The sequence below is a fragment of the Macrobrachium rosenbergii genome, chromosome 21 (genome assembly GCF_040412425.1).
Source record: "Macrobrachium rosenbergii isolate ZJJX-2024 chromosome 21, ASM4041242v1, whole genome shotgun sequence".
In the NCBI taxonomy this organism is placed as follows: domain Eukaryota; kingdom Metazoa; phylum Arthropoda; class Malacostraca; order Decapoda; family Palaemonidae; genus Macrobrachium; species Macrobrachium rosenbergii.
The window spans coordinates 59,755,197-59,767,909 of NC_089761.1; the positions used below are offsets into that span (position 1 = coordinate 59,755,197).

At 34.8% G+C, this 12,713-nt stretch overlaps 1 protein-coding gene across 21 annotated transcripts in view; it reads right to left on the bottom strand.

Moving 5' to 3' along the window:
* lap (like-AP180) overlaps nucleotides 1–12,713 on the bottom strand; it is a 425,173-nt gene that overhangs the window by 113,228 nt on the left and 299,232 nt on the right. For 9 of the 21 annotated variants that reach the window (XM_067123893.1, XM_067123886.1, XM_067123884.1 and 6 more), the window contains 3 exons: nucleotides 10,765–10,942; nucleotides 9,368–9,448; nucleotides 430–576 (listed from right to left, as the gene is read on the bottom strand). In XM_067123893.1, coding sequence (XP_066979994.1) covers nucleotides 430–576; nucleotides 9,368–9,448; nucleotides 10,765–10,942 — 406 coding nt within the window. Of the gene's footprint in view, nucleotides 1–429; nucleotides 577–1,923; nucleotides 1,951–9,367; nucleotides 9,449–10,764; nucleotides 10,943–12,713 lie in introns of all 21 variants that reach the window. The other 12 variants (XM_067123899.1, XM_067123895.1, XM_067123896.1 and 9 more) reach the window with 5 other exon arrangements.

The window sequence follows — 12,713 nt, forward strand, 5'->3', positions numbered from 1 at the left end:
ACTTGTGTTGCTGGAAATAATGAAAAACGATAAGGGCCACAAATGTTTAACGATATGGAGGACCATCTATGCTATGCCAATATAGCCACACATAACATGTATGAAAGCAGAAATATTAGTACATGCACTTCCCTCCACAAATGTCCTATAATTTAATTTAATAAATCCAATATCTGGTTTCTCAAGATAAAAAATATTTTTAATTATAAATGCTCCACATAAACATCTGATTTTCATGCTATCCTGGGTAATTATGTAATATTTAATTATCCAACCTAAAGGCTTGATTCAAAATTTTTTGTCAATAAGAAGTCAAAATATTTCTATATCAGACAAATATTTCTATATAAAACAACCTGTAAAAGCTGACATAGTACTATGAGCTCCTAAAACAAAAAAAAAAAACAAAAAAAAACTGATGCATCTTACTGCAGCCTGCGCAGCTGATGTTCCATCTGTTTGTGCTGAGCCAAAGAGATCAATGATTTGCGAGGAGTCTCCATTGTTAGCAACCGGAACAGGTGCAGTTTCACTTGTAGGCGAGCTCAGGAATGGATTATTTTTGGCATGATCCGACTGAAATGCAAAGTAAAATATTTATGCAATGAAACATGCAGATGAGCCAATGTAGTTAGCTTAACAATTACTAATATTTGATAAGTATGTCTGCCAAGGCACTGCAATATGCATTCTGATACTTGAAAAGTAACTAATTTAGCATAACAGGATTATTTTACAAAGAGAAGTGTTTGGAATAAGGTTACCTATGTAACTCTTAATTCCTGTATGTTTTTAGTAAAAGTTAAGCATAACAGAAAAACTGACATTGTAAATTTTTCTGAAGACTTTTAGGTCGTGTTACGGTCAGTACACGCAAAATATGAAGCCACATGACAAAATATTTCTGATTCACAGTTTAAAATGGAAAAACTTACTTCACTAACAACAAATATGACAAAACAGTACTGAATAGTACTGCGCACAGCAAAGCCAGTCTTGTTTTTACCATAGCTTACAGAATCTTTGAAAGAGTGGACACATTATAAAATTTTTCCTCAAGTGACTGAAATTCAAACCTTAACTTTCATCAAACTTCAACAACTGAAATACCATAACTAAGAAGCACTAAAAAGTGCATACCTCTGCCAATTGCAAAGGAACATCTTACTGTCCTGACTCTCATGAAAATTAAAAGTACAAGGTTTTTATGGCACACACTCGGTTGAAATTCATCACAAGCTTGACATTTTTGTAGAATTAGAAAAGATGCTCAGTTCCTCAACATTGACAAAATTACAACCTTTAACTCCAACCACATCCATCAGAAAGCCCAAATTACTCTATCTAACCAAAGTCCTCCATCAATAACTTCTTTGACCCAAAAAATTATAATTAAAACCCTGCATCCACATCTTGACCTAAATGCATTCTAAACTTTGAACATCTTTGCCTCAGCCTACCCCTCCCAAATATTTCTTGAAATCCACTGATAACGGATATCTTGTTGACAGATGGGCACAAGTGAATATAGTACCTCAGTCCAACTTTGCTGGTGAAGATAAATATCAAAACGGTCACAAATGAATATCTATAATACATCTTGGTTTCTGACTAGGAATACATTTAGCATAAGATGAGCAAAATGCCACAAAAGGAATTCCAAATAATCTAGTATTGTACCTGATTTAAAGTTTTACCTCAAGCTACAAAAATTGCATTACCAAGATCCAAATCTGCAATAGGGCCATACACACACAGTTATGAAATCATAGACCACAGCTAGCAAAGAAACTGCATTACACGGACAAATATATTTTAGAGGTATAGTACTGTACCAAAACATACTCATAACTTAGATGATGCTGGTTTACTTTCAAATTCCAAAACTATTAAAATGAGCCTCAAAGAATTCAATACTCCTACCTGGCTCAAGGTTGAAGAGGAACGAACCTGGGAAGAAATACATCAGGAAGCTTCTTAATGCATATTTTTCTCAACAATCTTCAACCTACACATTAGGATTAGGAATCAGATCCTAAAAGACAACACAAGATTCAAAACTAAACCGCAAAATACAACTTTTTCACGTTTACTTTATAATCTGACTCAACTTCAAAAGTAGTTTCTCTTTTCAACAGCATTAAACGAAACCTTTAATAATAAAATTTCTGATTAATCTAGTTCTAAATATTATTTGTGAGTATTCTTTAGATTCACTACTTGAAACTACAGTAATTTCACTATAAATTAATATAATTAACAATTGAAATCACACCTTCAAAATGGGTGAGAACAATCATGATCAGAGTGAAATGTATAAGCAGCACAAAGACAACCTTCATAAATTTATCCACAAAACATTAAAAACTGAAACAAGTAAGAGTATGTGTGTGTGTGTGTGTGTGTGTGTGTGTGTGTGTGTGTGTGTGTGTGTGTGTGTGTGTGTGTGTGTGTGTGTATGTTTTCCACAAACAGGAAATATTCAGTGTCTTATTACAGCTATTCATTATTACAGTAGAACTCCGGACCCTGACGCTAATCCATTCCAGAAGCCACGTCAAGTTGCGATTCAGTCGAGATCCGAATCAATTTTTCCATAAGAAATAACTGGAAATGGATTAATCCATTCTCGACCACCAGTTATTACCCTAACCTTGCCTCTTTATACAAAAGATTACACACAAATTACAATTAAGTAAGTTCAAAGTTAAATAACATATCGTATTAGATGCACTTTATTTTTAAATGTATATTGTTTCAAAAAACTGCCCTACATCCAATACAGGCATACTACCGATGGGAGACCGAGAGCCGTAGGCTACACTAGGTACTGTACTGTACTGTACTGGGTAGGCACAACAATTGTTGCTAATAATAAAACTTTGAAAAACAAGCCTAATTATTACAGTAAATTATTAAAATATTGAAAGCAAGCCTAATTATGTCTGTTGTCACACACTTATGATAAACTCCTTATGATACATAGGTAGTTTGCCTTTAAGCCATTTGCCATGAGATGTAAACAAACCATAGTGCCACCCTAGTGGCTTGTTGTGGTAACACAAACATTTACATACAGTAGTATTTATGGTATATTTCACACAGAGTCTATTGGAATACTGTACATGTATTACTCTCACAATAAGGTACACAATCCTTTATCTGAAATCCTCAGGGCCAGAAGTGTTTCAGTTTTTGGAATTTTTCGGATTTCGAACTGTGGGGTCAGGGGCATAATCAAACATCATTACTGCAGCAAAAAAAATTCTTTCCTTTTTTTATGTTTTTCATTATAGTTTATTATTATTTATATTACTATACTACTAAATGAATGTGAGATAATTAAGATCATCAAATAGTGGGACAATTAAGCCCATATGTTCACTAACACATTTTTTCAACAAAAACATTCTGTAAAATGCAAAAATATGCATGTTCAAAATAATTGTAATTCAACTTGTGAATTTTAACTATAAGTAAGACTATAAAATACATTTCATCATATGGACCTTGGAGAGGGTTGTACTTTATTGTTACTAACATCGTCATCAGTTTGCAGTTGTGCATTTAAGGACAGTCCAGGAACAGGGTTCATAAGTGATGACGCATCACTATGACAAACTGTGTGGGATTTTTCATACCACTATATTAAAGTTAAAATTATTGTTAAATTCTTGTTTTCATGAAGAAATAATTATATACAACAAATCATTGAGTAATTTTGCAAGAAGCAGTCAAATAATCAAGACATTCAAACTTAAGTGCCATACACACAATTTGTGATCAAAATGTCTATAAATAAAACAGACATAGGGGGTTGTCATTGGCTAACAGCTCTCCATGGCAACCAGCCAGCCAATCAAGTTTTAGCTATATTCTATCAGAGAAAGAACGTTTTGCTCACATAAAGGTGATGATGACCTAAGTGTGTTTTAAACACAGTACATGGTTTTTAAGTATACAGTATATATTTTACTGATTACATGAAGAACAGAAGTAATTCCTTCTTATTACTCTGAGTGCTAAATTGTTGGTTCAGAGATTCTTCAGCAACAAAAGATTTTTTTTTTGCTTCAGAAGACATTTACTAACGCTACGTTGACATATCTTCAAAACAAAACTCATCTCTATAATCTCTCGAGGAATGTTAACCCATTTCTGTTTACCTGCTGGTCACACCCTTTATAGTCCATGTGCCCGACACCAAAATGTGTTCGTTTTTTTTTTTTTTGTCTTCCAAAGATGTATTACCATTACTACATATTTTTTAAAACATTATGATTACACACACACACAGTGTGTGCATATATGTGCTAATACCTATTGGTTAACCTGTTAAGCGTCCCCCCCGGATGAGCTCGCCGCTAACGTATCGTCACGCTTTTTCTTGCAATTAGCGGTCATATCACTGATGATAGTTTTTCAAAGTTAATATTGATTTTTATGCTTATAATTCGTACTGTAGTTAAGAGTAGGAATTTTATTAAATGATAGGATAAAAAACTATTACTACTACTATTATTTTATTTCATAAGACTACAAAATACTGAATGAAAAGTGTTGAACATACATGCACTATTATTCTTTTGTATGCCAATCTCTAAAGCAAGGGGCTAGACACAATCCATCTATGTACTCGTGATTGTGGAAACAAATGTTCTACATTCTCATCTAGAAACTGATTTGCAAATCTGTTTGTTTCTTTCACGAGGTAATCAATGATTTCATCATCAAATTATTTCTCAAACATTCTAATGGATTCTCTTTATCCTCAACTGAAAATTTCACGCCAGGATCAGCAACAAAAGTAAAGGTCTCGCTATTGGAAGCAAAGTTTGTTTCTTCAATATCCTCCTCCATGATTCAGAACTAGAGCTCTCATCATCAAATATGTCTTCAGTATCAGACACCTCATCTAGGATTTGATTTATCTCACCTGAAGACATACGGCTCCTCTTTGTGACATTCAATGAGAACGACGTCAAAGCCGTGTTGTCTCTGAAAATGCCCGAAGCGTACTGAAAAAAAAATAGTCATCTAGGCATCAAGCGACCAACTGAAAAGAGTTGCCAGGGAGGAAATAAGTCATCAATTACAGCTTACGTGTTCTGAGAGTGTTACCAAATGATGTTTCAACATTTTCCATACAAGTAAACGTATTATTACGGTGCTGACAGCTTGAAAAGCAGAGTTAAAGTCTTGAATGTAATATCCCGTTGAAGGCGCTACCGAGTAGATCGCAGTAAACGTATTATTACGTGGGTGACGCTTAACAGGTTAAAGATACTCAAATCAGCAGGGTCTTTTCCTGAGAGAGAGAGAGAGAGAGAGAGAGAGAGAGAGAGAGAGAGAGAGAGAGAGAGAGAGAGAGAGAGAGAGATTCATCTCTTTAACCTTTCAAGGAATGTTAATCCATTTGTTTCCTGTTTCCATGTGACTGACAACAAAATATATGTTTTTTGTCTTCCAAAGATGTATTAACTGTACTATACATTTTTAAAACACTATGAACACACACACTGTGTGCATATGTACTAACAGCCATTGGTTAAAGAGACTCAAATTGAGAGAGAGAGAGAGAGAGAGAGAGAGAGAGAGAGAGAGAGAGAGAGAGAGAGAGAGAGAGAGAGAGAGAGAGAGAGAGAGATTATTTAGGACTCTAAGGCTTGGCAGATGTACAAATATTTTATTATCTTGGGATTCTACAAAGTCAGTTCTTGGGATTTCGTAAGAAAAATAATTTGAGTAGCAGCAAACACCCAAATGACTCAGGTCAGCCGTTAGCATGGCAAACCACCAACCTTATGAACTGATGCTCTACTTTTGACAAAATGTCTTCGGTTTTTAGAGCTCTGCAGTTTTTAGAATTTTGGATAAAGGATTGTTTACCTGTATTGTATTTCATGCACAGAATCATACATTTTTTCCCCACAAGATCACTTTAAAATATCTTCCAATAAATGTTATGATACTAAAATTGTTTTTTCCAAAAAATATCCTTGTAAAATAGGGGTGTCGTATACGAGGGTGCATCTTCTACGACGGCAAATACAGTACTGCCTCCGAAATACTATCACCTCTGTTTTGTCAAACTCGTAATCCCCTTAGCAACACTAGTACTTTTTATTGCCTTTTTGTGCTTTAAAAATGTACTTTCTATTGCCTTTTTGTGCTTTAAAAATGTACTTATAGGCAGTCCCAGTTAACGGAGATCCGGTTTTATGGTGCTTGTCTAGTGACGAAAATCGGCAATTTTCGGTGCCGAAAATCGCTGATTTCCGCTCATCGGCGCCGATAATTGGGTATTGGCACCAATACATACCTAACAGAAAAAATCGGTGCTTTTTGGCGCCGATAAGCCCTGAAAATTGCCAAGAAAGCTCCGGAGATTTTCGGTTAGCAGCGATTTTTGGTTATCATCACACCCTCAGAAACAGAGCCCCGCCGATAACCGGGGACTGCCTGTACTATCGATCTCGGTAGCTTAAACCGAGATGCTAAATCATTCACACGAATGCCTCTTTCATACCTCTCAATAATCTCTTTTTAAAGCTCAATTGTGGTTCTTACTGTTTTCTTTTTCTGCTTATCTGCAATGGCTTTCTTGGGACCCCTGTTTTATCAAAATATAGTACAAAAAGCCACAAAAGCTAAGGAAATATATCAAAACACTTGAAGCACAGCTGAGTGGGGTTTAAACGGTGCCTGGGAACCACGCCAATTAGTGCCAACTGACTGAAACATGAAACACTTTGTTTACAAAAATCATGTGGTTCATCAGGTCAGATTCCATTTTTTGTTCGAGCTACAATGCAATATTTACTCGAAATTTCAAGTCGAAATCTGATTATGTCGAGTTCTGATACGGTCGAGGACCGGGGTTCTACTGTACTTTGTCATTCTACTAAATGTGTTTTCCCTGAAGACAGACAATAGATAGTATATATCTGTGTGCTAATAGTTCCTGTGAACACTTTTAAATATTGACCAACATGATTGGCTTCAATCTACACCACAATTCATTTTATATAACAAACTCCATCTTTTCTCCTATTCTCAAGACAGATCATAATAAACTTAACAAATAAGGTTTTGATAATCAAGACCTTGCTCTTTACCACCTACCTTCTCCTCATAATGACATTTCCATTAAATAATAAATACAATGAAAGTACATGATAAATTTAGGGCTAAAGAAGAATAACTTTAGTTTATAAAAACAAAAAATAAAAAATATTGAACATCTACACAATAAGAACTGGGATACAGTGTGCACATTTTTTATGCATAAATGATAGAATCTAAGGCACAGTACACGAGATTAATTATTTAAATTTAAATTATTTTCTTGCACATGAGAACTTCAGGAATATAGTTGTTTTCTAATTGCATTAACTGAAAAAGCCATAAGAATACACTAATACAAACCTTCAATAACTTCTCTTCAAAATCCACTGTATTAATGACTTACATACACCTTAAAAACCATACTTTTAAAGAATGAGTCTAAAACATTTCTTTTCCATACAAACCTAGCATTTATATTTGCCCACACCCATAGCTTTCCCAAATCCTGGACACTCCATTTTTGACTTAAATGATGACACTTTTTTGGTTAGACAGCTATGTAAATGTTCTACTTACCCTGCAGACTAAGATATAGCTGTTAGCAATCAACAGGAATGGGAGGCAAGGTACTTGATAGAAATTACAGGTTTTTATAATAAAAAGTTTTATTTTGGTTTCACCACTAGCACATCATTAAGTGGAATGAACAAGCAGATTAAAATATAGGATCCAATTTAATGTTCATGGGAGTAAGATTAGTGCCCCAAAGCTGCAAAGTGAGCAGAGAGGTGCATTATACAGTTGAAGCAAAAGCCATTAAAGAGAGGTCATTGGCTGTCAACTGCTTTAAAAATGTTAGAGCACAACTTGGATGATTACAAAAAATCAACACCTGTCTGTGATCAACAAAAAGGAGTTGACTTCAGAATCCCCTTAAGAACATGAGATTCTGCTAGAGTGGAAAAGTGTTGAGCAATGTAGTGAGGCTATGTAGTGCAGCTATCTTTTACTCTACTATACACATTTAAGATGACTTGCCAGAACAAAAGCAGAGGTCTCTCTTAGTAATCTTTTGTGAATACATGAAGAGGGGGACACTTTGGACTGTCTTTTAAATAATGAGAGATTCTGAGGTTGATTTTAGCTGCATTTGTATTCTTGTAAATAACAAGTTGTGTAAGCCTGAACTCATTACCTCCAGCCTGTATGAAGGGATGATGCTTGTCAACCAGAGATTCATTCTCAGAAGGTACTTTATCTCCAGAGGTTAACCACTTGAACAGGAACGTACACCTCTGCAAGTTTTGAATTTAGCATTGGTGTTAAGTCTCTACTTCTGTGGCTAGCAGGGCCCCTACAAACAAGATGAATCATAATCTAAAAGTTCTTATGTTACCAACAACAACTAAGGTTGATGTACGAGACTCCAGCGCCATGTTGGGGTATCCCTGGAATATCTCTGAAGTAGCAAAAGAAGACTGTCCCAGAAAACTTCTAAGGTTCCAAATTATCATAGCAATCTTTGCTCCATAACTACAGTGCAACCAACCAATGTCACCTTGGTCTGTAAAAGTAAAAAAAAAAAGTGAAATCCACGACATGCAACCTGAGTGAGAGGGATGTTACCCTCTGGCATACTGGGATCAATGCAGCTCAGTAATATGCCAGTAAATCTACAGGTTTCCATAATATCCAGTTCTAGGTTAGTACTTAGAAAATCTGCTTGGGCCGGACATGAACATGTCCATCATCATGGGAGCTTCCTGGTTTGGGGAAGCAATGCTGTCCTCTCCAGCATAAGGTATCAAAATGATGAAAAAATCCTAATTAGTAAGGAGTTCAGGTTCAACAACACTGTGGGCTCCTGGGAGAGAGGAATAGAACTGACCTGTTAACTGTTCTATCCTACCAGTCCTGGCATAGCCCTTCAAATTGTGGGCCATTGTCAAATCTCAAATTTCAGACTTTCAAGTAACTCTTGTGATTAGTGTACTGTATCTATTTGCCAGTTGATGTTTCATCATGTCTTTTACATAAACAGTATAAAGCCCTAACTAATCCATTGAAATTCTAAAGAAATCTGTAATAAGAGGGATCAATGCACTATAACACCTAGGTCATGGGAGGGAGGATCTGATATTTCTCATTTCATTCACTGGAATAGTGGTAACTACAAATGAGACTTGTTTCCATTGATGAAAACTTCTAGAATTTCATTAGGAAAGCATTGGGGTGAACGTCCCAAGTGGTCAGAGACTAAGGAGAACCTAATATTGAGACAACCTGAAGCCATTCTTACTTTTCCACGCCAGAGTTCAGCTGTCTCTGATGAAATCTCTGTCATCCCAGTCTCCATCAAAAAAACATGTCCACAGTGTTGCTGACCATCCAAGGTTAACATAAAAATAAAGAAAAATTTGTTATTAGCATTTCTTACTGGTTAACATAAAAATAAAGAAAAATTTATTATTAGCATTTCTTACTAACACATCAGCCAAAAGATGCACATCACCGTCTTTCAAAAGAATGTAATGCTATCAACTAATTACTGTACTTTTTGTGAAATGGAATCAGTCATCAAACAGTAGGACAACTTTTCAGTGGTTTCTGCAGGTCAGCTAAGCCTTTTAAATGTCAGGATGCCAATTCTGAACAAAACCACAAGTAGGGCCTCACAGAAACTGACATTAAGACCACAATCCTGGCATCACAGAGTATGAGGGTTAAATATCATAAGAACAAGAAAACTGAAAAACATTACACCTACCAAAAGGCAACAGTCCTTTCCTTAGAAATCAAACTTCAGGTGTGGTAAGGAAACAAAAACTTCACCCAGAGGAGACCAGGTCTATGCTAGGTAAAGTGATTGATTTTATAAGATTTACCAACCTGCTAAATACAACCAGAAATAGAATAAAACAATAACTGTGTTCAAGAAAAAAAAAAAACTAGCACATCTAGGAGTGAGGAGCTTGGGATCATCATCCCCTTTTGAGCCAGGAATAAGAATAAAGTGTCTAGGATTAAAAAAGACCAAAGGTGTGGGCATATCTAGAAGATGGCTTTGTTGCAAAAAACTCAAGTTTCACCATAGAAAAAGTAGGAAGAGCAAAATTTTAGTTGTACTGGTAATTATACTATTTGGCAATTCAATGTCTTAATGTATTAAACCAAGAATTTTAATACTTGACAAACTGTTTCGGTAATTTTAATCAGGAAAATAACCTATAGTATGAGATCTATAAAAAAAAATAATTTACTGATATGAACATATTACTCATTAAATGTACCAATACATAACTGAAAAATTTCGGCTCAAATTCGTTAACCTCTTTCCCAATCCCAATGCTACTACCCAACCTTCAAGTGTTATCAGTAAATTAATCTTTTACAATCTTTTGTGGAAGAGCTAAACTATCAGTATGCCAAATTCAATAACACCTATGAAAATCTTCATTGATATAGGTTAGTTTATTGACAAAGCAGCTAAAGCTTTTCAACCCATATTGGTAATCATGATCAACTCAAGGCCTTGGGAACAAAGATCTCATTTTTCATATGTGAATTACCCAAGCAATATTTCTGAAATGACTTTAATTACTAATAATGAAATTAGTAACCCTGAATATTTGAAAAAAGCCTCTATGACTTTCATTTAATATTTACCAATATAATAATATCTACTGTACACCCTACCTTTAACTTCTCGTACATTGCTTCCTCCTCTGCCAGTACAGCTCTCTTGATGTTTTCATCCAATGATGCCTCATCCCCGGTAGCTATCGTATCCCCCATCCGTCCATTGCTGCTCGCAGTACCAAAGGAAACACTAGTCGAGTTGAGGGCTGACACAGCACTCTTGATATTCACTTTACTAAGGTTTTGGTAGGGTTATGAATGAATCAAGGATAATGTTCAGGAAGGATGTGAAATGTAATGTGTCCAATGAGTTAAAATGAAGGACCATACAGGAATGCAAGCAATATATGATATAAGAGGTATTGATGAAGGTGTTTTAAAGACAGGAAATGGAAATTGACATCATCCCAAGAATGATTAGGGGATACATGTTGTCATTGTTAATGTCAAAATATCATTGGAACATCATGCACAAAAAATAAACATACAAAGTACATAATTTCAAATGTTAGTCCAGGAAAAATATGACGACCTCAGGCATATTGGGGAAATGAATCTCAAAAGATGTTTTAAGGTAATATTATGATGACAATATAGCATGATGATAAATCAAGAAAGAGTATATTACAGAATTGTGAGGAAGAATTAGTCATATTACAGGACAGGAAGGACAGTAGTTAGTAGGGCATTACAGTACATACCATGAAGCACAAGAAAATACCACACCATTAGTATAAATGAAATTTCAATTGCAAAAGCAAGTTATGATCAATAATCACAAATATATTTTGATCAAATTTATTTATATATATACACATTAATGTCATCCATCACCAGTAACCCAAGCAAAAGATAAAAGACCAGTTTAAATACATTAGGAAATACAGCAAAGTAAGCAGGAATATCATAATTAGTCATGATGTAAATGATTTAATGGGATTAGAAAGGAAAGGATGTTTTGGAAAAGGGAGAAAAAGAAAAAAAGGAAAGGAAAAATTAATAATTTATCAAGTAAAATCATAACCCACTTGACCTCCCCATGAATCTCCAGTGACCTCACTCTCCATAAAAACTATTACACAAGTGGTTGCAAAAACTGGTACCAAAAAAATAAAAGATGCAAACTTGCCCTATGCAAAACCTGTCATATGTAATTACACTAATGCTGCACATGATTTTCAAAAATTAATACTTTAGCCAAAGGTCCTATTTTGTACTCTAAAAACTCTGCAAGCAATTAAATTGGAAATAATCCGATTTCCTTTCATATGTAATGCATCATAACAGTATAATCTTATTAAGACCTTACACTTGAAAAAGATCCTTTATACTTTCCAGACTAAACCTTATTATTGAGGATGAAGTAATCTATAGTATAGATAGCAGTGAAAAATGTAAATCTGATCATTTGAAAGTAACTGCTTCACTACCTCTAGGTTACAAATGGCTTGATTAAAATATCTAGTTGTGAAATGGATGGCATACTTCATTTAGTTATGAATATAAGCGTTTACTACCCACAGTCAATTATTAATTAGAACCCATCAAATCCCTCAAAGAACCTTGTTGTGTTCATCTTCCATGAATAATTTTTAAATAAGTTTTGCTGAAATCAATGCAATCATCTTTACACGCTTCATAATTTCCTTTAGCTAATTCATAAGCCTAAAAACTTTTATCAAGCTATGTCGTATCCCTTATGCACTGTGCAAAGGATTAAGGACTCAAATGGCATTGAGATAAGTGTTTGTTTCTATTTAATATTGGTATATAACTTCTTCACTCTAAAATCTGTTGTTATTCATTGAACCTTTTTTGATTGTTCAAGGATTTTCAGTTTCCTTTTTTTAAAATTACTGATTTGAAAATTATGTTCTGCATAGCTGCTGACAAGAGCATTTGGGCCCCTATCCATAACAGCCAGGTCATCTTAAGTGATACAGCCATCTTATGATTTATAATGACTAATGCTCTCAGACCTTGGCCTATACTACAGTCTCTGTATC